Genomic DNA, 25319 nt, shown 5'->3' with positions numbered 1-25319 from the left:
CACACTTTTGTTGGCAGGGGGATGTCTCTGCTTTTTAGGATGCTGTCTAGATTTGCCATCGCTTTCCTCCCTAGGAGAAAGCATCTTTTAATTTCTTGGCTGCAGTTCCCCTCTGCGGTTATCTTGGAGCCCAGGAAGATAAAATCTGTCACCCTGATATATAAATACATGTAAATATTAATCCATCTGGAACACATAGGCGAAAGAGGAAACTTGAGAGTTCACAAGGTGATGCTGAATGGAATTAGAGTAGCATTGCTTGCAAAGGAGAGGTTAAACGTGGCACTTGCCACTGTATTCTGCACGTGGCCCTATTGTGGTTCTCCATCTGGCTTCACCCCTGAATATCAGAATGGTGAAATAAACTCTTAGCGATTTCAGCTAAATAATACATGTCTTTCTTTTTGCAGTTATTTGGATGGAAACCAGTTCACCCTTGTTCCCAAAGAATTATCAAACTACAAGCACTTAACTCTGATGTAAGTAACTTTCAGGGCATTTCTCTGTGCTGGGATCATTTCTGAACTTTTGTTTTATGCTATATTTTGCAACAGGTCTTCTATTGGCTCCAACCATCATCTCTGAGGTTTTTCTTTTTTTAGGGAATGTAGAAGCAGAATCTCTTGCAACTCCAAAACAGATCTCTTTGCCAGAAACATTTCTGCTAGGAATTCTACCTGAAATTTATAAAAAAGAGAATGTATATTTTAATCATTCATGTATTAACCATGTATTTGCACAACATTGGAAAGGTGCAGAGATTCCTATTGATGAGAAGGTGATAAGGAAAATATGAGAATGTGCAGAAATGAACAGATTAACATTAGCAATGAAGGAGAAAGAGCAAAGTGAACATTATATGATTTGGGAAGAATTTTACCAATGGTTGGAGAGAGAAAAAAGGACTTTGGAAATGAAGAAAGCTAAGAAATAAGTGGATAATACACTGAGAGATATAAATAAGATGATAAACTGTTAGTATGTGTATGATGAGAATAATGATGTTTAATGTTGATTTGATATTATTATTAGAAGATATTAAGAAGAAAAATGGAGAGTTCCATAACGTTTAAATGCTCAATGTATTATAATACAAAACTTAGGGAAATAATGTTAATATGATTGTGAAAGAGGAACTATGTTGCACAGAGATGTTGGTACCCAGACAACACACTGCTTAAGGAAAGATGGAATGTTTATTTTTGTAACAAAAAATAATAAAACTCCAAAAAAAATCTCTTTGCTGTTGGTGAGATGAGGTCAGTGACGTGCAGTCAGGTGAGGCAAGTGAGGCACAGCCTCACCACTCTCATCATGAAAAAAAAAAGGAAAAGGAAAAAGCTGAGCTAGTTGCTGCCTCACCGTGGATGACTCTGCTTAACCTCACTGGTGCTCTCCCTCCCCAAGTGTAGTGACTTCCTCCCCAGGCCCCCATTCATTTCTCTCTCTCACACACACACAGCTGAATAAAACTTTATAAAAATCTAGCCCAGCTTCACTGATTACAAGTTTGAAAAGGCAACGTGGCTCCACCTGTAATCAAACTACAGTTGGGGAGGGACAGCACAAGCGAGCACTGAGGAGACCACAGGAGGAGGCAGGAAGCCAGGCAAAGAGCCATGCTGTAGTACACACACTTCCCCCCAGCCTCTTTCTTTTGGAAGGCTCGGATCGGCTCCCCTCCGGCTTCTCTGCCTCTCCTCTCACCCCAGCCTGCCAGCAGGAGGTGGTGGGTGGGCTTTATTGTGTTCCAGGCATTTCCCACCCAGACAGCAAGCTGCATTTGCAATGGTGGAGGTGTTTGGGAAAGGCAGCAGGGGAATGGGGGGGGGAGGGGATGGCAGAGGAGCTGCTTTCAAGCCACTGGAAAAGATATCCAATCCAACTTTTGTGTGTGTGGGGGTTGTTTGAGAGTGAGTGAGAGAGGGAAGGGGTAGGAGAGATAGTCCAATCCAACTTCTGTGTGTGTGTGTGTGTGTGTGTGTGTTTGAGAGAGGGGGAGGAAGGGAAAGAGGGAGGAAGGAGGGGAAGGAGAAGAAAAAGAAAAAGAAAGAAGGAGCAAAGGAGAAAAACAAATGCTGTCGCTTTAAATTGGAACTGAGCATGCCTGGCTGTGGAATTCTGGGAGTTAAAGTCCACAAGTCTAAAAATATTTGAAACCCAGCACTGTGTCAGTGCCTCACCAGTCATAAACCTCACCGCACGTCACTGGATGAGGTGTAGCATAAATGAAGGATATTCAATGCAGTTAGGAAAAGAATTTGGTTTAGTTTCTTTGTTATGGGATTTTGCAGCCCGTAGATGGCCGTGGATTGAAAAATCAAAGGATTATTAAAACTTTTTTTTTAAGTCAGTAGATTTAAAAATTAGGCACGTTTGTTTCAACATGGTAGCTGTGCTTGCATTGAAAGAGGCAAGGGCCCAATCTGTCTTGATAAAAACAGATTGTCACATTGCAATATGGATGCATAAAGTATTGACTCATCTTTGCATTTTTGTAAAAAAAAATGTTGAATGTATATGCAACCTTTAAAAGAGGGCAATGACTCTTTCGATGCATATCTTCTTTAATACAAAGAAACAGGAAGAAATTTATTTAAATATATAGAAACCGTGTTGTGCTCAAGTAAACATATTTGATATAATTTTAATATCTAAGTTCCAGTTCTTTTTCTTCCACTGATGTTCAGTTTGGATGATCTTGTTTATAATTGCAAAACTTAGTGAGTCTCCTGCTACAAATAATATAATAAACCAAATGCTGTTTAAAATAATGTGCTAATAATTTGTATTTATCAGTAACAATGTTCCGTTTCTTTTTTAAAATATCCATATTATATTTCTAAATCTGCTGTGTTGTTTTTTTGTAGAGATTTAAGCAACAACCGAATCAGTACTCTCTCAAACCAGAGTTTCAGCAATATGACCCAGCTACTCACTTTGTAAGTGTTTATTCTTTCAATGAAGCAATAAGCTTAAACTCATTTACTCCTTGGATTTTACTATGTTATCATTGCAACTGAGAGGGAAAAGAAGTTGAAGAAGATTGGGCCTTAGAAGGGTGGTTTATTTAGACCTCACTTAGAACTTCGATTCGGAAGGATTTTGACAGAGTTGAGCATCTACATGGACAGTCTAGAGAAAAGAAGGACTAGGGGCACAGGGTCATAGAGTTACAGTATTTGTGGGGCTGCCACAAGAAAGAGGGGGGGGGGGTCAACTTATTTTCCAAAGCTTCAGAAGGCAAGATAAGGGGGGAGGGTTGGACAGGAAGACTTCCAGGGGTCTCTTCCAGCCCTTGGATTCCATGTAACTTCTTATTGCCTTACGTTGTTTAGAAATCAACATTTTGTATACTTTCAGAATTCTCAGCTACAATCGGCTCAGATGCATTCCAACACGGACTTTCGATGGTTTGAAATCACTTAGGCTGCTGTAAGTAATATTCCCGTCCTTGTTTTTCTGTGTAACTTATTTATTTTTCACATTTCTCTGAATAGAAGGACTCTGGTTACTGTACAATTTGTTTTAAGATCAATCCTGCTATGACTTTGGGATGTAATTTCCCATTTGGTTTTATCCCTTATGCTCTTAACAACATAAATGGCAAAATCTGGGGAAGCGTGTATTTATTTTTTATTGCCATTGTAGCTGCTTACAACAGGTAGAAGCCTAGCTCATCCGGGCAGATCTCCAAAAACTAGGTGTAGAGTGTAGTTGGCCCTTGTGAGTATTTAGATGAGGTGTCCCTTGTCTGGTAGACCAACTGAGAGTCAAAAATATCCAGAGAAATGCAGAGGTAGATACCTCTATGTTGTTTCCAGCATGGATGTGTTCATGAAGTCAACAGGTTTAACTTTCACTTTGAACAAAAACCGCTTAGTAACCCCTGGACCCATTTCCTATTTTTATACTGGAATGGAATAATATAATATAATATAATATAGAATAGAATAGAATAGAATAGAATAGAATAGAATAGAAATCAGAATAGAATTCAGAACAGAATTCAGAACAGAATTCAGAATAGGAATGGAATGGAATGGAATAGAATAGAATAGAATAGAATAGAATAGAATAGAATAGAATAGAATACAGAATAGCTTTTGCCCAATGCTGGAAGCAAAATAATATACCGCCGGACGAATTAGTGATAAAAAAAATCTTGGATTGTGCAGAGATGGACAAACTAACCCTAAAATTAAAGGACAAAGAAGAATCGGAATACTACGAAATTTGGAATAAATGGTATGAATGGTTGGAAAATAAGAAAAATAATTAAGCCGAAAACAATATACATAAATAAACATAGAACTGTATATAAAAGTAGGTAAATATGTAAAAGATCATAAAAATGTATAGATAAGATGACATAATGATGTAATAAATGGTAAAGAGAGGAAAACATATACAGATACGACGATGTAACATTGTACAAATTGTTGATATAAAGATTGTAATATGTGATGAAAAGACAAAAACAATAAAAAATTATTATATAAAAAAAGAATAGAATAGAATAGAACAGAGAATGGAACGGAATGGAATAGAATAGAACTAAGAATGGAATGGAGTGGAATGGAATGGGATGGAATGGAATAGAATAGAAAATAGAAGAATAGAATAGAATAGAATAGAATAGAATAGAATAGAATAGAATAGAATATAGAACAGAACAGAACAGAACAATGGAATGGAATGGAGTAGAGTAGAGTAGAGTAGAGTAGAGTAGAGTAGAGTAGAGTAGAACAGAACAAAGAATGGAGTGGAATGGAACAGAATGGAACAGAACAGAACAGAGCAGAATAACAGAGTTATTGTATTCTATCCAAGGAAGAGACCTTGGAGATCTTCTAGTCCAACCCCCTACTCAGGCAGGAACCCTATACCCATGATGGTGAACCTATGGCACATGTGCCAGAGTTGGCACATAGAACCCTATCTGTGGGCATGCATGCTGCCGCCAGCTGCTCTTCCAGGTTCCATCGTGGGGTGCCACAGGGGTCGGTCCTCTCGCCTCTCCTGTTCAATGTATATATGAAGCCGCTGGGCGAGATCATTCGTGGGTTCGGGGTAGATTACCATCTGTACGCGGATGACACCCAGCTGTACATCTCTACCCCGAACCACCCCAACGATGCCGTCAAAGTGATGTCCCGGTGTCTGGAAGCCGTACGGATCTGGATGGGAAGTAACAGACTCGGGCTCAACCCGTCCAAGACGGAGTGGCTGTGGCTACCGGCACCCCGGTTCAACCAGCTGATTCCATCACTGGCCATTGGGGGCGAACATCTGGCCCCCGTGGATCGGGTATGCAATTTGGGCGTCCTCCTAGATGCCCGGCTGTCAATGGACGACCATGTGACAGCCGTGGCAAGGGGAGTGTTTCACCAGGTTCGCCTGGTGTGCCAATTGCGTCCCCTATTGGACCGGAACGCCCTTCGCACAGTCATCCATTGTGACGTCCCGGCTGGACTACTGTAACGCTCTCTACATGGGGCTCCCCTTGAGATGCGCCCAAAGACTGCAGTTGGTTCAGAATGCGGCCGCGCGGGCAGTCTCGGGAGTCGCTAGATACTCCCACGTAACACCTCTCCTGCGCGGGCTGCACTGGCTACCTGTAGCTTTTCGGGTGCGTTTCAAGGTGCTGATTATCATCTTCAAAGCGCTCCATGGCACAGGGCCTAGTTATTTGCGGGATCGTATCCTGCCCCATACATCCCTTTGGCCAATTCGCTCACACAGAGAGGGACTCCTCCGGTTGCCGTCCACTAGGCTGTGCCAGCGGGCGACGCCCAGGAGTAGGGCCTTCTCTGTGATGGGCCCGACCCTCTGGAATGACCTTCCCCCTGACATTAGAACGACTACGGACCTCCGCTCCTTCCGCCGGAAACTCAAAACCCACCTGTTTCATCTAGCCAGCCTGGCCTAATTCCAGCTTTCCCTCCTCAGTTTGTATTTTTTAAATTTTGGTCTTAGGCTTAGTTTTTAATTTTTATAAATTTGTACAGGGGTTTAAAGTTTAATTCGTTTTTAACTATACTTATTTGTAAGGTTTTTTAATTTGGTACCTGTACACCGCCCCGAGTCCCTTCGGGGAGAGGGGGCGGTCTAGAAATCAAATCAAATCAAATAAATAATAAAATAAATTGTGCTGATGCACACTAGTCAGCTGCTCTGTTCCGGGTTCTGGTGCACACACAGTCCAGTTTTGGCACTCAGTGCCAAAAAGGTTAACCATCACAGCCCTACACCACTTCAGGCAAATGGTTGTCCAACCTCTTCTTAAAAACCTCTGGAGGAAAGTTCTTCCACTGCTTATTTGTCCTCCCTGTCAGGAACAACGCCTAAGCTCAAAATGAAATTGCAGTCTGAGAGCTGCACTTCTGAAGAAGCACTCTTAAGCTCAGTAAATTCCAAGAACTTCCATCGCCTGGATTTTTTGCAGCTTCAGATCAGTCATTCTAAAATGCAAAAAATTGAAGTGTAAATATCTACTAAAAGAATACATGCAATTCCACAGAAATAAGTTGGGTTCTGGAGCCTCTACAAATAATGCACAAAGGGAGAAGGTAGCACACAATAAACTGAGAAGGACTTCCGGTCTGTCAAGGAGAGTCTCTTTTGAATTCCTGGATCAAGAGGAGGCGTCCTTTCTAAGCCGTTTCCCTATTTCTTTCTGTTTTAGGTCTTTACATGGGAATGACATCTCTGTCCTGCCTGAAGGGGCTTTCAACGATCTGTCCGCATTGTCTCATCTGTGAGTATTTGGACCCTGTTTACCAGAAGGTTCTGATTTAGAATATCGTCTATTTGCAATGGGAACATTGACTGAGAAAAGGACCCTTTTCTCCTTTTACCCGCTTGGAATTAAAGGCGTATTTGGCTTCTGTTTCCTCCCCCCCGCAGGGCGATTGGAGCCAACCCCCTGCACTGCGACTGCCACATCCAGTGGCTCTCGGACTGGGTGAAGTCCGAATACAAGGAGCCAGGCATCGCCCGATGTGTCGGTCCCGGAGAAATGGCCGACAAACTCCTTCTCACCACTCCCTCCAAAAAATTCACCTGTCAAGGTAGGAAGTAAACAATTCACCTCTTTTTTTGGGGGGGAGGGAAGGGTGTTCTGAAGAATATGGGAACTAGGATACCCCCAGAAGCTTGGAAGAAGACCAAAGCCTCTGAAATGCCGATGGGCGATGAAAGGGCTCATTTGTGTAACCCAAGGAATGATTTGTGCTTATTTCAAGGCCCGGTGGATGTCACTATTCCTGCCAAATGTAGCCCCTGCTTATCCAGCCCTTGCAAAAACGGTGGAACTTGTAGCAATGACCCTGTGGATTTCTACAGTTGTTCCTGTCCTTACGGCTTCAAGGTATGGAGCAGGGAGGGCTGGCCTTTTTGTCCTGGCGGGCACACATGACAACATGCACGTGTGTGCCCACACCCATAATGCAATGCGTGCATCTCCCCGTGCCCCACCCACACATGCGTGCGTGCACCCTCCCCCCCACGCATGCACACGCATCTCCTGCGTGCACCCCTCCCCCACACACGCGCGGCAGACTAAAAAATCAGCTGGCTGGCGGGAGGCATGCGAGCACAGGCGGTGGAGCTGAGCTTGGGTTAACGGCTCGCCCGCCTGCAGAGAGGGCTCCACCTGTGGCACCCATGCCAAAGATTCACCATCACAGGTACGGAAGACAATATAAAACAAAATATCTGTGTTCCTTAATGAAGGCGCTAGTTGTATCTTTTGTACAAGTGAATCGCTCCCTAATGCCTGGTTCTCTTTTCTTTTTTTGGGGGGGGTGTGTGCACTTTTATTTCAGGTTCTCAGTTATAAACAGGGCCTCCATTATAGAAAGACGGGTTGGCAGGACTGATGGGGTTGTGGATGTGGAATCTATAGCATGTTTCCATTTGAAAAGAAAACGCATTTCCCCCCTTATTTTTCTCTGCCGTGTTTGTTCGTTTTCTTCGTTTCCTCGTAGGGTCGAGACTGCGAGGTGCCCATCCACGCCTGTATAAGCAGCCCCTGTAAAGAAGGAGGGACTTGCCACTTAAAAGAAGATGAAAAGAATGGGTTTTGGTGAGTTTTTTAAAAAATAACACACGACAAGGAAGCCCTCTGCCCCCAGCCGCTTCTTCCTCTCCCATTATCCCACTGGTAAAGTAGGCGATGTATATTGATTTCGAAGTCTTTCATACAAACATCAATTCACTGAATGCACTTTGAAAACTTTTCTTGCTGTCAATAGGCTGTTTTTAAGTCAAGGCGTAATGGGGAAAGTTAGCGTGATTTTGGCCTCTTGTTATCCTAACTAACAGCCGGCTAAATTCCCCCTTGGAAGTCTCACGATTCAGAGGTTTTGCTTTGCCTGATAACAGCAGCTTGTAAACGATCAGATGTAGTGAAACACAAAATTAACCGTGCGTTCTAAGCCCAGCACCCTGCTGGGTAAACATGCTGTGAGCATTTTTAATCTGGAGTTTCTTTAATCACAGAATGCAAGGCCTCCTCCAGATGTAGCTCTTAAATCATGGAGCTAAGAATAGTAATAAATGGATCCCATAATCCCATAATAAAAATTCTGCTGGCTTGTTAGAAACAGTTTTGATTCCCCCTATTTAATAAGCAATCAGCTTTCTTTTTTATACACAAATTACAAGCAACGGCTGGATTGATTTCTCTCTGAAATTAATTTGAAACAGCTTAATATGATAAATTGCTCTTTTAATCACGACTTTATAGGGAGGGAAATGAATGTAGCCCTCCAGAATACTTCTAGTGGAGAAGCTTCCACAAGACGAATTAAGACATATATTCTGAACAAGAGTTATAGTGAGTGTCATAAATGCATAGTCACTGATTTCCCATTGAGGCAAACAGGAATAAGTCATTACCACTGTGCAATAAATAATACAGTGAATTATGTCACAGCGAAACTAAATTAGCTAAGTAATCCCTTCCTTCCGACTCTCCTGTCTTTTTCCTTCTCACGGGCTTCTGCGTGCATTTGTGCATGCATGAAATCTTGGGACTCATAAACGAGTCAAGCGTTCAGCACAGTACTTCGGACCCATAAGGCTCAAAATGCCCCTATTTGCCTTACAAATTTCAGTAATTCAGTCATTCTCTTAACTCGTAGCGTAGTTCCATTGGAGCGTACTTTATAAGATTCCTTCAAGCAGTTCCCTAAAATAAATAAATAAATAAATAAATACGAGACGCTACAGGTACGTGTTGGAAGAGTTGCCGTGTTTCCTTTTTCAGGTGTGCCTGTGCTGATGGGTATGAAGGTGAAAACTGTGAAGTGAACATTGATGATTGTGAAGATAACGATTGTGAAAACAATGCCACTTGTGTAGATGGAAGAAACAACTACACTTGCCTTTGTCCTCCAGAATATACAGGTATGAAGAAGATCTTACTTTAATAGATCAAAAGATTCCATAATTTGGTATGATGATGTTCATAAGTTTGATCCCTGCTTCTTCTAGTTCAACTGTCAAAGTCTTCCTTTATCATACCTTCTTCTGCTATTTCACGGAACTCAGCTTCCATACCTGTGCAACGTAAATGGCATGATAAGAAATCCCAGACCTTATCAAATAAAAAAGATGGAAGTTGAAGATCTCACCTTAAATCAAGGAGAGAAGCAATCTTTCAAAGGCTTTCAAGAAGAGATTGGGATTGCCGCTTGTCAGAAATGGTGTAGGGTCTCCTACTTGAGCAGGGGGTTGGACTAGATGACCTACAAGGGCCCTTCCAACTCTGTTATACTATATTCTAAATAGCTTCCTGACCTACTTAAACAATTAGGATTTTTTGGAGATATATAGGTATAATTGCACATTTTTCATGGTGATATCATCAGACCCAAGTTGTCATATTTCTGGATGCTGCTAATCACCCTACATTTTTGATACCTTCTGCAAACCTCACCTCCTTGATGTTCACACCTAATTCTGGGCCATTTATAAAATAACAGATCTAATAAAGATTTGAGGGGTGGGGGATGTTTCTTTCTTTATGAGTGTGGACTCTATATCTCATCTGAGACATAAAAGCACCGAAGAAGCTTCTTGGATGAGAAGCAAAACAACTTCAAGGAAAAACAAAATCTGGCTGCCTTTTGGAAAATTACCCTTGATGAGTGAGCATAGACTGGTGGCCGTATTTCCAACTACAATCCAGATTTTTAAAAAAGATGGAGAGGAATTTGGAATTGATATACTCTAGAGCCAAAGCAATTAGGCAACTGCTGTTAGGTAGAGAAGAGAAATTAATATCGAGGATATACAACTATTTACTAAATTTTGATATGGCAGAGGAAACATTAAAAGGACCAATGATAGTCTGGGCTAAAAATTTTGGCTATAATATTCAACTGAAAGATTGTGAAAGAATTTGGAATAAAAATGACACAATGACAAAATCTGTCGCGTACAAAGAAAACCAATACAAAATGTTTCATCGGTGGCATTTAACCCCCACGAGATTGGCAAAAATGTGCCCGAATTTAAATCCATCTGTTGGAGGTGTAAACAGAAGGTTGGGTACCTTCTTTCATGCCCGGTGGCCATGCCCGAAAGCTAAAGAATATTGGGCCAAAATACAAAAATGGTTACAGGAAATTACAAACACCCAAATAAGAGTTTAAAGCAGAATTGTTCCTTCTGGGGATTATTAAGGGAAAGTATACGGAAGAGTTAAAACATTGAATTTCGCACATAATTACAGCAGCGAGAATAGCGCTCGCACAGTGTTGGAAAAGTGATACCATGCCGACAGACTGATGATCCAAAAGATTTTTGATTGCACAGAGATGGATAAACTCACTTTGGAGTTAAGGGACAAGGAAGACTCAGAATATTATACAGTTTATGGGAAAACTGGTATCAATGGATAAATAATAGGAACATGAAATGTACAGATTAGAAACATAGATGTATAGGAAAAACACCCATGGGACTTTACCTCTGATCTTCCTGCTCTCCGTTTCCTGTTGTTTAGACAGCAACGGACCCACATAAAACCCGGCTGCCCCATTTGTTCACAACTCTTTACTGGGGTTGTTTGCCAAAAGACTTTTTCAAAAATCCAAGCACACCAGCTCTCTTCGTTCATTCTTATCCTTCTGCTTATTGGAGGCTCATCAAGGGCTCTACAGGCTTAGGCAGAGCGCTTGGTCTTCGGAAGCATCGGTGCCTGGCGGAAGCCACTTTAAACCCATCCACGAAGACCGCGATTGAAAACCGAACCTGAATTATTCTTCCTTGATCCCACCAGCAATAATCATTTCAAGGAGTTATGGCCCACCCAAGCAACATTTCCAGCAGGAAAGTGAACTGACCTTCCTATGTTTTTTCAGACTAAAAAATTAATTTTCAGCAGAGCATTTTCTAGGCATGTCGGATTTGTTTACATAAATATAAATTATGGGTAAATATAATAATAATGGGGACGCGGTGGCTCAGTGGCTAAGAGGCTGAGCTTGTCAATCAGGAAGATCTGCAGTTTGGCGGTTCGAATCCCTAGTACCGTTTAACGGAGTGAACTCCCATGAGTTGTCCCAGCTTCTGCCAACCTAACAGTTGGAAAGCAGGTAAAAATGCAAGTAGAAAAATAGGAGCCACCTTTGATGGGAAGGGATCAGCGTTCCGTGCGTCTTCGGCATTGAGTCATGCCGGCCACATGATCACGGAGACGTCTTTGGACAGCGCTGGCTCTTTGGCTTTGAAACGGAGATGAGCACCGCCCCCTAGAGTTAGGAATGACTACCACATATGTATGTGCGAGGGGAACCTTTACCTTAAAACAATAAGAAGAGATGATAAAGTACAAAAGAGATAGAACAATGCTAATGAAATCGGAAAAGAATAGAGATTAGTGAGTGACATTTGTAGAAAGTTAAAATATATCCATTAAGGGTTAATATATAATTAACTCAAACTTTAAAGTATTATTGGCTATATGGACAATCTACTGCTCTTTCTTCTAGGTTTGATACAGTGTATTACTTCACAGCAATGATATTTATATAAAATACTTAGATTTTAAATATTATGATATTCAGGTGCCTTACAGCATTGGATATAGATAAGATAAAATGGATATTCTGTCACTACTAATTACAGTTTTGGATATTGATGTTGCATGTTTTATGATTATTTGACTTTTCAAAATTAAATTTAATGTTGGAAATGAAAAAATGAAGGGAGAGCAGTAATTTGTTTTATAACAAAAGCTTGGTTCTTAAGCTAAATTCACCAGATATCCATCTTGCTGTTACATTGTGGTATGTCGGAAAGATTTCTTGTTTCATTATTCTTATTATATCATTTTGCACTGAGAGGAATGGAGTAGCAGAGATAACGAGAGGGGAACGAATAGGAAAAATAAAGCTAAACAAACTCATTGAGATATACTTTGCATCTGGATGATAAAAGATATACTTTGAACCTTTTCTGCTCAGAGATATTTATGCACATTAATAAAAGCAGTCAGGAAAATAGTTGAGGTGCTTTCGGGGAAATTTTTAAAAATGTTGAGGACTATGGATTTTATTTATTTATTTGAAATAGTTAATGCACATTAATTGATGCAGTGGCTAAGACGCTGAGCTTGTCGATCAGAAAGGTTGGCAGTTCGGCGGTTCGAATCCCTAGTACCGTTTAACAGAGTGAGCTCCCATTTCTTGTCCCAGCTTCTGCCAACCTAGCAGTTCAAAAGCACGTAAAAAGTAGAAAAATAGGAACCACCTTTGGTGGGAAGGGAACAGCGTTCCATGCCCCTTCGGCGTTGAGTCATGCCGGCCACATGACCACAGAGACGACTTTGGAGAGGGCTGGCTCTTCGGCTTAGAAACGGAGATGAGCACCGCCCCCTAGAGTCGGGAACGACTGGCATTTGTGTGCGAGAGGAACCTTTACCTTAGTGCACATTTCTGTTGTAAATTTTAGCAATCCGCACAGTTCCAAACATATTCTTAAAGGAAAGACAGCTTTTTAACAGTGACCTAATCACATGTTTCAAATACGAAATAAAAAAGTTTGTGCAATACTTTTTAACTTGTCTAGTGATGGAGTCAAACTTATCCCAAAATTTAAGGTGGCCATTGATAATGCTTTGGGCCTTGTGTAAAGTAATCTAGCCTGCAGATGTGAAAATTGCAGAGAATAGTAGTTAAATGCCAGTTTGAGGAGACCACGATCAAGTGCCTAATACTGTATGGCCATGGGATACCTACGGGGCCATGGGGACTTTGAGTAGTTGCTCTACTCACAGAGGTGATAGTGCAGATAAACTGAGGAGGAACCATGGAGATGCCATCCTGAAGCTCTCAGAGGAAAGTTTTTTTTAAAATCATCCTGGAATAATTTAAGAAGAAATTGAAAGAGAAGCTAGATATATAAATCCTTCAGAACAGTGCTTCTTAACCTTAGCCTCTTGAAGATGGGTGGACTTCAACTCCCAGAATTCCCCTGCTGGGGAATTCTGGGAGTTGAAGTCCACCCATCAGGTTGAGAAACACTGCTCTAGGAATTAACACATTCTTACATAACAAATATTTAAATGCAGTTTAAATATTACATTTTACACTAGCTGAAGTCTCTGACAGTACTTATAGCCTTCAATGGAATGTTCTTATCCTGATTAAATCAGCCATCAGATTTCTATCTTGCCGTGATCGGCACAGGTACCAAAATGTATCAGTCACAATTGGATCACGACTCTGAGTCGCCGAGTTGTGCGACTCTGAGCAATGTTAAAACCAGTAATATTCCTAATCTAAAATATAGGCCTTCCTCGGGAGAGAATAATCTCATCCCAAATTTATCATATTCCCAAGTAAGCAATCAATCCTACTCACTGTCTAAAGAATAACAGAGTCGGAAGGGACCTTGGAGGTCTTCTAGCCCAACCCCCTGCTCAAGCAGGAGACCCTCTACCATTCTGGACAAATGGTTGTCCAGTGTCTTCTTAAAAATCTCCAGTGATGAAGCACCCACAACTTCTGGAGGCAGGTTGTTCCACGGATTAATTGTCCTCAGTGTCAGGAAATTTCTCCTTAGTTCCAGGTTGCTTCTCTCTTTGATTGGTTTCCATCCATTGCTTCTTGTTCTGCCTCCTGGTGCTTTGGAGAATAGGTTGACCCCCTCTTCTTTGGGGCAGCCTCTCAAATATTCAAACACTGCTCTTTCGTGTCACCCCTCGTTCTTCTTTTCACTTGACTAGACGTACCCAAGTCCTGCAACTGTTCCTCCCATCCTCTTTGTTGCTCTTCAATCCTGTTTCATCTCAATTATGTATCCATAATTCCTGTCTCATCCAGAGTATCATAAAATCTACATATGCATTCCAATTAGTTACTTTAACAGATTAAGACAGTTGGAAGGGACCTTGTAGGTCACCTGGTCCAATCCCCTCCTCAAGCAGGGGACCCTACACTATTTCTGATAGATGGCAGTCCAGTCTCTTCTTGAAAGCTTACATGGATGAAGCTCCCACCACTTCCGAAGGCAACTTCTGTTCCATGGGTTGATAGTTCTCACAGTCAGAAAATTCCTCCTTAGTTCCAGAGCAAATCTCTCCTTCGGCAGTTTCCATCCATTGTTCCTTGTCTGGCCTTCAGGTGCTTTGGAAAATAGCTTGACCCCCCCTCCTCTCTGTGGCAGCCCCTCAAATATTGCAACACTGCTATCATGTCTCCTCTAGTCCTTCTCTTCACTAGACTAGCCATGCCCAGTTCCTGCAACCGTTCATCGTATGTTTTAGCCTCCAGTCCCCTAATCCTCTTGGTTTCTCTTCTTTGCACTTTGGATTAAAAAAAGGCAGGGAAAATCTTCATTCATTCTTTTGAAACTTGTACTTTGCTCTGGTTAGTAAGCTTATAGCTGTTTATAAGACTATCTTGTTTTCTTAATCTTGGATAAGATGAGTAGGCTTGAATATCAATAGTTTATAAACATAGAATGTTGTGGCACTTAATGTATATTACTAGAAGTTGATCTTCTAATAGATTTGACCTACATCAAATCAAAATGCAGAATCCAAAGCAAATAACCAAGCCCCAGCGCAGTATTTATTGTAACCAGTGCATATTGAAAAGGGTCTCTGAAATAATAGTGGGAGACAGACCCCTCCCTTCGGAGTCCAGACTATAAGAGATGCACTCATATTCATACATTACATCAATTAAGGGGAAATGATGCACGCCTGCATATTCATAAGGCATAATAACATAATAGATATCGGGTGACTTCCTGCCCTCCTGCTACCTAGAGAGAACAATGGTCTTAGTCAAAGGAAACCTCTCCATCTTGAGATTCAGGAGTTGCTATGGGAACAACTTCACACAGGGACACACAGGGAGCACAAGGACACATTGCTTTTGTCTTCATTGGTTTAACAAAGAGCACCATTCACCTGGAAGCCAATTTCCCACACACCTACAAGTTAGATCTGGGCACAGAATGTGTGTGTCTCTGTGTGTGTGTGTGTGTGTGTGTGTGTGTGTGTTGAAATTTGCCCTGCAATACAGATAAATCATTTTTTCTTCTTCATCAAATATGAAAATGCCATTTAAAGCAGTACAAAGCTTTGGCGAATATTTCCAATTAACGTAATTAAACAGACATTATTTTTAGTTGCAAGCTACCGTTGGGCTAAAAAGAAGATAAAATGTTCATATTTAACAGGAGGAACCCTTGTTTCAAGATAGAAATATACCTTTTGGTAACATATTCAGTGTATAATGAACAATATCAATGGAGCATTCATTCCACTGCACGTTTCATCTCTGTGAGTTCTCAACTGCGATAAACGTATAAATTCAGAAAAGCTGAAACTTTTAGAAGGTAGGATGATGGAGTTGGAAGGGACCTTGGAGGTCTTCTACTCCAATCCTTTTGCAAAGCTTCTTCTCTGGTAACATTATACTGCTAACTAGGGCGTACAAAACCTTTTCCAGACCAATCCTCGAATACAGCTCGTCTGCCTGGAATCCACACTGTATACGGGCATTAACAGGATTGAGCGAGTCCAGAGCTATTTCACCAGAAGAGTCTGCCAGTCCTCTGCTCACAACAGAATCCCTTATGCCACTAGGCTCTAAATTCTGGGCTTGGACAACCTAGAACTACGCCAACTTAGGTCTGACCTAAGCATAGTATACACAATTGTCTGCTCCTACCTGTCAATGACTACTTCAGCGTCAACCACAATAATACACGGGCAAACAATAGATACAAACTCAAGATAAACTGCTCAATTGCAGAAAATGCGACTTCAGCCACAGAGAGGTCAACGCCTGGAATGCTCTACCTGACTCCGTTGTTACATCCTCAAACCCCCCACAGCTTCAACCTCAAACTGTCCACCGTGGACCTCACCCCATTCCTAAGAGGTCCGTAAAGGGGGCGTGCATAAGCGCACCAGCGTGCCTTCCGTCCCTGCCCTGCTGTCCCCGTTTATTTGTACCCATTTCCTTTGTTCATGTCCAAGTTTACACTTATACCTTTTATCTTGTACATGTTTGACAAACTAAATAAATAATAAGTAAATAAATAAAATCCTCTGCTCAAGCAGGAGACCCTCTACCATTCCAGACAAGTGGCTCTCCAATCTCTTCTTAAAAACCTCCAGTGATGAAGCACCCACAGCCTCTGGAGGCCAGCTGTTCCATGGGTTGATTGCTCTCACTGTTGGGAATTTCACCAAAGAATTATATGTTTAAGTCCAGACATGGTTACATTTTTAAATTCAGTCAACTTTAATGCTCTTGTTGGTTGAGTCAAACTTCCTTCCTACCTAGTTACCAAATATATATATATGCCGCCACTCCAAATTGCTCTCTGAAGCTTCTATGTGCAACGTTTGAACCTCTCCCTAACCTTCATCAAGGTTTTATCATGTTTTTAGATAGAATAATAGAGTCGGAAGGGACCTTGGAGGTCTTCTAGTCCAACCCTCTGCTCAAGCAAGAGACCCTCTACCATTCCAGACAAGTGACTGTCCACTCTGTTCTTGAAAGCCTCCAATGATAAAGCACCCATAACCTCTGGAGGCAACTTCTGTTGTACTGGTTAATTGCCCTCATTTTCAGGAAATTTATCCTTAGTTCCAAGTTGCTTCTCTCCTTGATTCGTTTCCAACCACCGTTTCTCATCTGGGGCTTTGGAGAACAGGTTGACCCCCCTCAAATACCGGAAGGCTGCTATCGTGTCCCCCTCTGGTCCTTCTTTCCTCTAGATTAGACCTTCTCCGTTCCTGCAAACGTGAAATGTTTCCAAATATTATTTCCTGCAGTTTAAAAGTCTGCCTTTCCTAACCTGTTCACATTTGTAGCTCTGTTTGAATGTCAAGATCACTCTGTGTCTCTTTGTCTCACTCATTACCACCTGCCCTTAAGACCTCCTCCTGCCTTCCGCTTACCCACCCGTTCTCCCTGTGCCAGCGCTGACATGGGCCCCTTGTGTGTTTGCTGTGCTATAACATGTTTAAAAAGAAACCGAAAGCCACTGTCACTTGGTCTGCAGTGACTTAATTGCTCTGCTCCCATTGCTTTATTCACGCTGTGCTGTTTTCGGTTGAACGTAAATGTCTCTTTTCTGCCTTTTGTTGCTGCCAGCTGCTAACCTGAACGAGGTGGAGAAAGGTCAGTGGATTCGGTTTCTCTTGCCCCTCTTATTTCACTCCTCTCTTGGGTCCAGTGGCTGAAATGGCCACCACCCAAAAGATGGCGTTTAGGGCACTCAAAGTCAAACCTTATTTCGATGCTCCTTGATCTGGGACGTCCAAATCTACTGTCTGATATTTGGATGGTCTTAAATTTACTGACTATCCGAAAAGTCTTTTGGGGATGTCCTGTGGCCAAAATTATGGCAAACTTTTGGGAAAAGTGTACAGTATTTTTGAGGTTTGATGGCTAATAGCACCACTTTTTGGAGGGGAGTAGTACCATAAAATTATATATCAATGGAAAGATAATTTAATCAAGAATATAATGCAATTACATATTATAAAGGATTTGCTATGAGAACAGCAGTTATAAAGAAGAAAAGTGAAACACGTAGAAAAAACGAGATAGACAAAAATTATCACCATGTCAGTCAATACTTAGCTGAGTAACCTTTAGCATGAATTACGGCCTTACAACGTCTCCCCACGGAGTGAACCAAGTCTTTTAGTTCTGCAGCTGTTATCATGTGAAACCAAGATTGAATGATGGCTTCTATTAACTGGGTTTTATTGCTGGCTATATATTTGGCTATACCTTTTGATAGAATACAGATAAGTGAACAAACTTTGTAGCATTATATTCTTGATTAAATTATCTTTCTATTGATATATAATTTTATGGTATTACTGCCCCCAAAAGTGGTGTTGTTAGCCACCAAACCCCCAAAATACACTTTTCCCAAAAGGTTTCCACAATTTTGGCCACTACTGTATTTTGGAAACAAACAAAACTAATTTTAAAGAACTTATTTCTTTAAAACAAATGCCATTGCTACAGTATAGTACCTCAACTTACGACCACAGTTGAGCCGTAATATATATTGCTAAGGGAGACATTTATTAAATAAGTTTTGCCCAATTTTACAACTTTTCTTGCCACATTTGTTAAGTGAATCGCGCCAGTTGTTAAATTAGTAACCCAATTGTTGGCTTCCTCATTGAGTTTGCTTGCTGTAAGGTCGCAAAAGGGGATTGCGTGATCCCGAGACACTGCAACCGTCATAAGTATGAACCAGTCGCCAACCTTCCCAATTTTGACCACGTGACTCAGTCACCAAGCGAATGTAAATCATGTCACCATGTTAGTAATCGGAGAGTAGAAGCTCTCACACAGGTCAGTGTGCAAAGCCAGGCTCACAGGAAAGGGAGTGGTTTTTCCTCCCAGGTGTTAAGAGGGGTTAAATGATGCATTCGGGAGAGAACCCTTGGGATCTTCCGTCATTCTCCGTGGTGTTGAACCTCCGTTCCTTTGTTAACAGGGGAACTGTGTGACGAAAAGCTGGACTTCTGTGCTCAGGAGCTGAATCCTTGCCAGCATGATTCCAAGTGCATTCTGACCCCAAAAGGATACAAGTAAGCCTTTTCTTTACGGGATGGGTCTTCTCGCTTCGGTCCTTCGAGTAGCTGAGTTGAATAGATGGTTGTGTTGTGAAGTAACCTTGCAGTCCAGATTTAATCTTTCCTTCCTTCCTTCCCTCCTCCCTCCCTCCCTCCCTCCTTCCTTCCTTCCATCCTTCCTTCCTTCCTTCCTTCCTTCCATCCTTCCTTCCTTCCTTCCTTCCTTCCTTCCTTCCTTCCATCCATCCTTCCTTCCTTCCATCCTTCCTTCCTTCCATCCTTCCTTCCTTCCTTCCTTCCATCCTTCCTTCCTTCCTTCCATCCATCCATCCTTCCTTCCATCCTTCCTTCCTTCCTTCCTTCCTTCCATCCTTCCATCCTTCCTTCCATCCTTCCATCCTTCCTTCCTTCCATCCTTCCTTCCTTCCATCCTTCCTTCCTTCCATCCTTCCTTCCTTCCTTCCTTCCATCCTTCCTTCCATCCATCCATCCATCCTTCCTTCCTTCCTTCCTTCCATCCTTCCTTCCTTCCTTCCTTCCTTCCTTCCTTCCTTCCATCCTTCCTTCCTTCCATCCTTCCTTCCTTCCTTCCTTCCTTCCATCCATCCTTCCTTCCTTCCTTCCTTCCTTCCATCCTTCCATCCTTCCTTCCTTCCTTCCTTCCTTCCTTCCATCCTTCCTTCCTTCCATCCTTCCTTCCATCCATCCATCCATCCATCCTTCCTTCCTTCCTTCCTTCCTTCTCTTTCCTTTCCGTCGCTTCTGACGGCGCTTACCTGAAAATTCTCTTGCTGGGGTGCACTAGAGCGCGGTAGAGGCAGTCCCAGAATTAATGGCCGTAATTGGGCCCAGAATGTATGTCGTTAAGGGATACAGTTGTTCAGTGACTTTGCCCCATTTTGCCAACTTTCTTGCCACCGCTGTTAAGGTGGCAAGGTGCAGGTGTTAAGTCGGTAATATGGTTGTTAAGCGAATCTGCTTGTCAGGCAGTTGCACATGACCCAGGGACACTGCAACCATCATGCCAGAAGCCCCCTCCCCCCCAAAAAAAATCTCTGAATTTTGTGGCCAGAGAGATGCCACAATGGCCATAGATGTGAGAAATGGTCATAAGTCACTGTTGTCAGTGCCGTTGTAACTTTGAACGGTCACTAATTGAACTGTTGTAAATCGAGGACTATCTGTACTCTGAATGAAGCACAGAGATGGATGTAAGGGGAGTTTTTAATCTCCTGTAAGAATTCACGAAACATCAGGGGTGGAGGAGGGAGTGAATAATTAAGATAATGCCGGATTAAGAAGCTGCAATTGCAAAATGGGTTATTAGGGTGACAGGTTGGAAATTATTACACAATAAGAAGGTCCAAGGAAGGGTAATCTTTAATTAAGTGCTATTATCGTTATTATCGTTCATTAGTATGCATATTTGCAAAGCAACTTTTAATGGGCTTTAGATAAGTAGATTTGGAAAGCTGGTGCTCCAGTCAGCACTTTTATTTCCCTCAGGCCAAACTTATGTTTCTGGATTGTTTTTGCTTCATTTAAATATCAGATTCTGCTTTAAAGTCTCCAGGCTCTTTGGGTATTATGTTGATGTGATGATTACAAATAAATACCATTTTTTTTCTAGTTAACTCCGGATAGTTGGCACCAGTTTTGTAAAACACGATGCAATGGTAGTTCACCATAAGAACCCATCAACAGGAGAGTGAGCAAATGTAAAAACATAATGCCTAAGAGCTAATTGTGTCATCTCCTTTTCCATTGTTGGATGAAAATCCACTTTTGATTAATTTAGTGTATGTGCTCCTACTTTGCTCCCTGTTTTGGGGCGAATAATCTCAAAGCGGTAAATGGAGATATATATATATATGTAGAATTCCACAATTCAGGTTTACAGGCCTGCTCATTTTTTGAACAATGATGTTTCTGAAAGATGCCCTAATTAATTCATGAGCCTCGAACCAAGTTTCCAAACAAAACCCCAGTCATTTATTAGGAGCACTATTTCGGCAATACCGCTTTGCAGTCAGATCTGATCTTATTTTAATTATGGCTGAGCTTTTTACCCTGTTTCCTCCCTCCAACATCCAAGAGACCTGTCAGAGTGATTCACGATATAACTCAAAGTCTTCCATTGGCATTTCTGATTGAATGTCACGTCACCAAGGCAAAACCTACAAATAATGAATTGCAAAACAACTTGCGCTGCCAATAGGCTGACCTTAAACAAATGCTAAAATATTTTGCTTCGAATGCACCGTGACTCATCTTGAAATTTCAACCTGGTTTCCCCCTCCCCCAAATAAAATAGCAATAATAGCAATTGTTAACAATTTCCGTGGGGACCCTACCCCTTCGGCCTGCTCCTGAAACTGTGAATTGCATCCATTCATTTGTCCCATTTCTTTCCCCTGCCTCTAGGTGCAGCTGCACACCTGGCTATGTTGGGGAACATTGCGACATTGACTACGACGACTGCCTGGACAACAAATGTCGGAATGGAGCTCAGTGCACGGATGCCGTGAATGGTTATACGTGCGTATGCCCTGAAGGCTACAGGTAAGGACTGTGAAGTCGCGCAACAAAATGGGTGTTAGAATGTATGAAGGAGCTTTTCAGCAGGGGAAACTATGTGGGTTCATTGTTAGGTTCTTGATGTCCTCTTGATATCCTTGGTTGTTTTCCTGTGGAAATTTTGTCACTGGGCCAAGTAACATCTCAGCCATATATGTGTTCTGACCGAGGCTTCCCAAGCGCATGAATCAAACTCCTTGTCCTGATAAAAAACCCTTTTATTAATTGACTGTGAATTCTGCTCATTCATATCCAGCAAAGTCTTTCAAGGGAGGATTTACAGTCACAAACCTTCTCTGGCTTGGAGAGCTGCCAGGCCGATATCTGCAGAACTTGGCAAGGAGCCTTGGAGAGTCACGAACCAATTAAGCGAACTAATGGTCTCCTGCAAACTCCACTCCCCTTTCGCTCCTCTTTTATTTCCTCTGGGAGGGCCCATTCATCCTCCACCTGTGGCCTTACTCCCAAGTCGACCCCTGTTCTTTAGCTCTTCCCTTCGTCTGGCCACTCTGCTCATGCACACACTGGGAACAGGCTCCAGCTGTTCTTCTGCCTCACTTATCTCTGACTCTGAAGGCAGCTGATAACCGGCATATGACCCTGGCCCCTGCCTCCGACACAGAGCCCTCATCAGAGCGTTCCCAAGACTCCCAAGAGTGGCCCATCTTCCTCCCCAACCTCCTCACTGTCCGAATCTGCTGCCAGCTCCTCTGACCACTAGAGGCCACAACAATATGTAGCTATCATATATAAATAATCAGTAAACTCTATTCTCTTGTGCCTGGTAAGAAAGGGTCAGCAAAAAAAAAAAAAGAGAAAAAGCCAAAAAACCCACAGGTACAGTATAGGTGGTACCTTCCTCAATGGTAGTAACTGTGGGAGGGATCTTGGAGTCCTAGTGGACAACCATTTAAATAGGAGCCAGCCATGTGCAGCAGCTGCCAAAAAAGCCAACACAGTTCTAGGCTGCATCAACAGAGGGATAGAATCAAGATCACGTGAAGTGTTAATGCCACTTTATAATGCCTTGGTAAGGCCACACTTGGGATACTGCATTCAGTTCTGGTCGCCACGATGTAAAAAAGATGTGGAGACTCTAGAAAGAGTGCAGAGAAGAGCAACAAAGAGGATTAGGGGACTGGAGACCAAAACATATGAAGAACGGTTGCAGGAACTGGGTATGTCTAGCTTAAGAGAAAGAAGGACTAGGGGAGACATGATAGCAGCCTTCCGATATCTCAGGGGTTGCCACAAAGAAGAGGGAGTCAAGCTATTCTCCAAGGCACCTGAGGGCAGGACAAGAAGCAATGGGTGGAAACTAATCAAGGAGAGAAGCAACCTAGAACTAAGGAGAAATTTCCTGACAGAACTATTAATGAGTGGAACAACTTGCCTCTAGAAGTTGTGAATGCCCCAACACTGGAAGTCTTTAAGAAGATGTTGGACAGCCATTTGTCTGATGTGGTACCTGCTTGAAAAAGGGGTGGGACTAGAAGACCTCCGAGTTCCCTTCCAACTCTTTCCGTTAACCCAACCAAAGTTATTTCTTCACTTGTATCTAGCGGGCTTTTCTGTGAGTTTTTGCCACCGATGGTCCTGCCTCGCACGAGCCCTTGTGACAACTATGAATGTCAGAACGGAGCCCAGTGCATTGTGAAGGCCAGCGAGCCAAACTGCCAATGCCTGTCCGGTTACCAGGGGGAGAAATGCGAAAAGCTGGTCAGCATAACCTTTGTCCAAAAAGAAACGTACCTGCAAATCCCGTCAACCAAGATTCACTCACACACCAATATCACCCTCCAGGTAAGTGCCTTATAAAGTTGTGCAACTGAAGCAGGGACTGAGGTGGATAAAGAGGCTAAGACACCAAAGAAAAGCAACATACCTGGGAAATGAAAACACTTTTCACCCAGGCACTTGAGGGAAACTCTTGATTTGCACACGTGGCATTGGCTTGACACACTATTGCAAGGCGAGTGCATCATTTTATTAGGAGAAAATGAAAATTTATTCATGTCTTTTATTATCACCCTTCCTTTCTGAACCATCTTTCTGTCCTTTTGTATATCTTAACTTATTAATATATAAGTATTATTTCCCCCCCCCACTATTTTCTATCCCCCCTTTCATATTGCTATAATAGTCAAAGATTATAGTCAATATTTTGTGTGTGTGTGTGTGTGTGTGTTGCATTTGTGCTGATAAATAAATAAAGGGAGACTAGTATAGATCTATTTCAAGCTATTTAGCTCTCATCAGCTAGCCATACCCTTACTGGGATTCGAACCGGGGCTGTTTTTATGTTAGGCAGTTGCAGAAGCCTCTAAGCCACAAGCTCTCCTCCCTTATCAGCTGAGCCAAGGAAATGATTAAGTATTATGACAAAGCACCTGGTGTGCCCAAATATGGGAGGGAGCATACTGCTTCCCTTTTGCCTTTCAGCTCCACCCTAGGAGCCTTCCAGGCAGGAAACTGTTTCCTTCCTCATTTCCTTGGCTCAGCTGATAAGGGAGGAGAGCTTGTGGCTTAGAAGCTAATACAACTGCACATACATACATAGATGCAAACAAACAGGTGTGTGTGTGTGTGTGTGTGTGTGTGTGTGTTCCAGCATAACTCTGGAAAGCCTTGACCAATTCCAACCAAACTTGATACAGAGATGACTTACTCTCTGGAAACAAATACTGTGGGGGCAAGACACCCCTTGGAGTGTGTGTTCTGCTAAGATACAGCCTGTTGTGCCTTACAGTGGTTTCTACCGTACTGCTGTAAAATGGCTTCTACTGTGCAGCGCAGTGGAGCTGCCATCGTAATGGCTTTACGATACTCCACAAGGGGGCTCCCTCTGGTAAGGGGGAAAATCCAACATTAGAAATCAAGGTGGTATCACTTTTGTTGACGCTCCTGGGGGCAGAAGGAAAGCATTTGGAACTAATTTAACTGTTGCCGAAATCAGGGCTTTTTCTGTCTAATGTAGGATTAGGAGGGAAAAAAAAAACCCCAGGCAACTCCAGGTTATCGGCGCTCATCCTTTAAAAAATGCAACCTTCAATGTCATCGTTTCTAAATCCAAATGGTTTCCCGTCAGATTTCCACAGATGAAGACAGTGGGATTTTGCTGTACAAAGGAGACGATGATCACGTTGCCATGGAGCTTTATCGGGGACGTGTAAGAGTCAGTTACGATGCAGGATCGTATCCAGTGTCTGCCATTTACAGGTGGGCTTAATAAATAAGAAAAGCAGGCTTTGAAGGGAAGACCGTGTGCTGTTTTCCACCCAGTTGTCTTTCAGAAGTCAGCTTCCAGGGAATCCTGCATGGAAATTCTCACTCGTCTGAGTCATGGTTGCTTTTCCAAAGCTGCTTTTTTAAAATAGAGTAGAGTAGAAAATATGGAAGAAAAGAGAAGAGAACAAAGAATGGAACGGAACAGGACAGAATTCTTTATTGGTTATAAGTGTGATTGGACACACAAGGAATTTGTCTCTGGTGCAGAAGCTCTCAGTGTAAAGAGAAATAAATGCTTTCATCAAGAATCACAAGATACAACACTTAGTGATAGTCATAGGTTACTAATAAGCAATCAAATAATACTAGGAAACAAATAAAACGATACAAATTTTGAAGATACGAGCAACCTGGATACAGTCATAGGTTC

General features: G+C 42.2%; 1 protein-coding gene across 4 annotated transcripts in view; it reads left to right on the top strand.

Annotated features, from left to right (window-relative positions):
• The window catches only part of SLIT2 (slit guidance ligand 2), a 214549-nt gene that overhangs the window by 176623 nt on the left and 12607 nt on the right, over positions 1-25319 (top strand). For all 4 annotated transcript variants that reach the window (XM_081958929.1, XM_081958928.1, XM_081958931.1 and 1 more), the window contains exons 21-32: positions 411-479; positions 2871-2942; positions 3364-3435; positions 6689-6760; positions 6910-7073; positions 7248-7372; positions 7992-8089; positions 9275-9414; positions 19006-19099; positions 21509-21646; positions 23224-23464; positions 24750-24880. In XM_081958929.1, the coding sequence (XP_081815055.1) occupies positions 411-479; positions 2871-2942; positions 3364-3435; positions 6689-6760; positions 6910-7073; positions 7248-7372; positions 7992-8089; positions 9275-9414; positions 19006-19099; positions 21509-21646; positions 23224-23464; positions 24750-24880 (1416 nt within the window). The remainder of the gene's footprint in view (positions 1-410; positions 480-2870; positions 2943-3363; positions 3436-6688; positions 6761-6909; positions 7074-7247; positions 7373-7991; positions 8090-9274; positions 9415-19005; positions 19100-21508; positions 21647-23223; positions 23465-24749; positions 24881-25319) is intronic.

This window comes from Natrix helvetica (genome assembly GCF_964273705.1).
Source record: "Natrix helvetica genome assembly, chromosome: 7".
NCBI classification, from domain to species: domain Eukaryota; kingdom Metazoa; phylum Chordata; class Lepidosauria; order Squamata; family Natricidae; genus Natrix; species Natrix helvetica.
The sequence above is the reverse complement of the archived record's forward strand: the minus strand, read 5'-3'. Positions and strand labels throughout refer to the sequence as shown.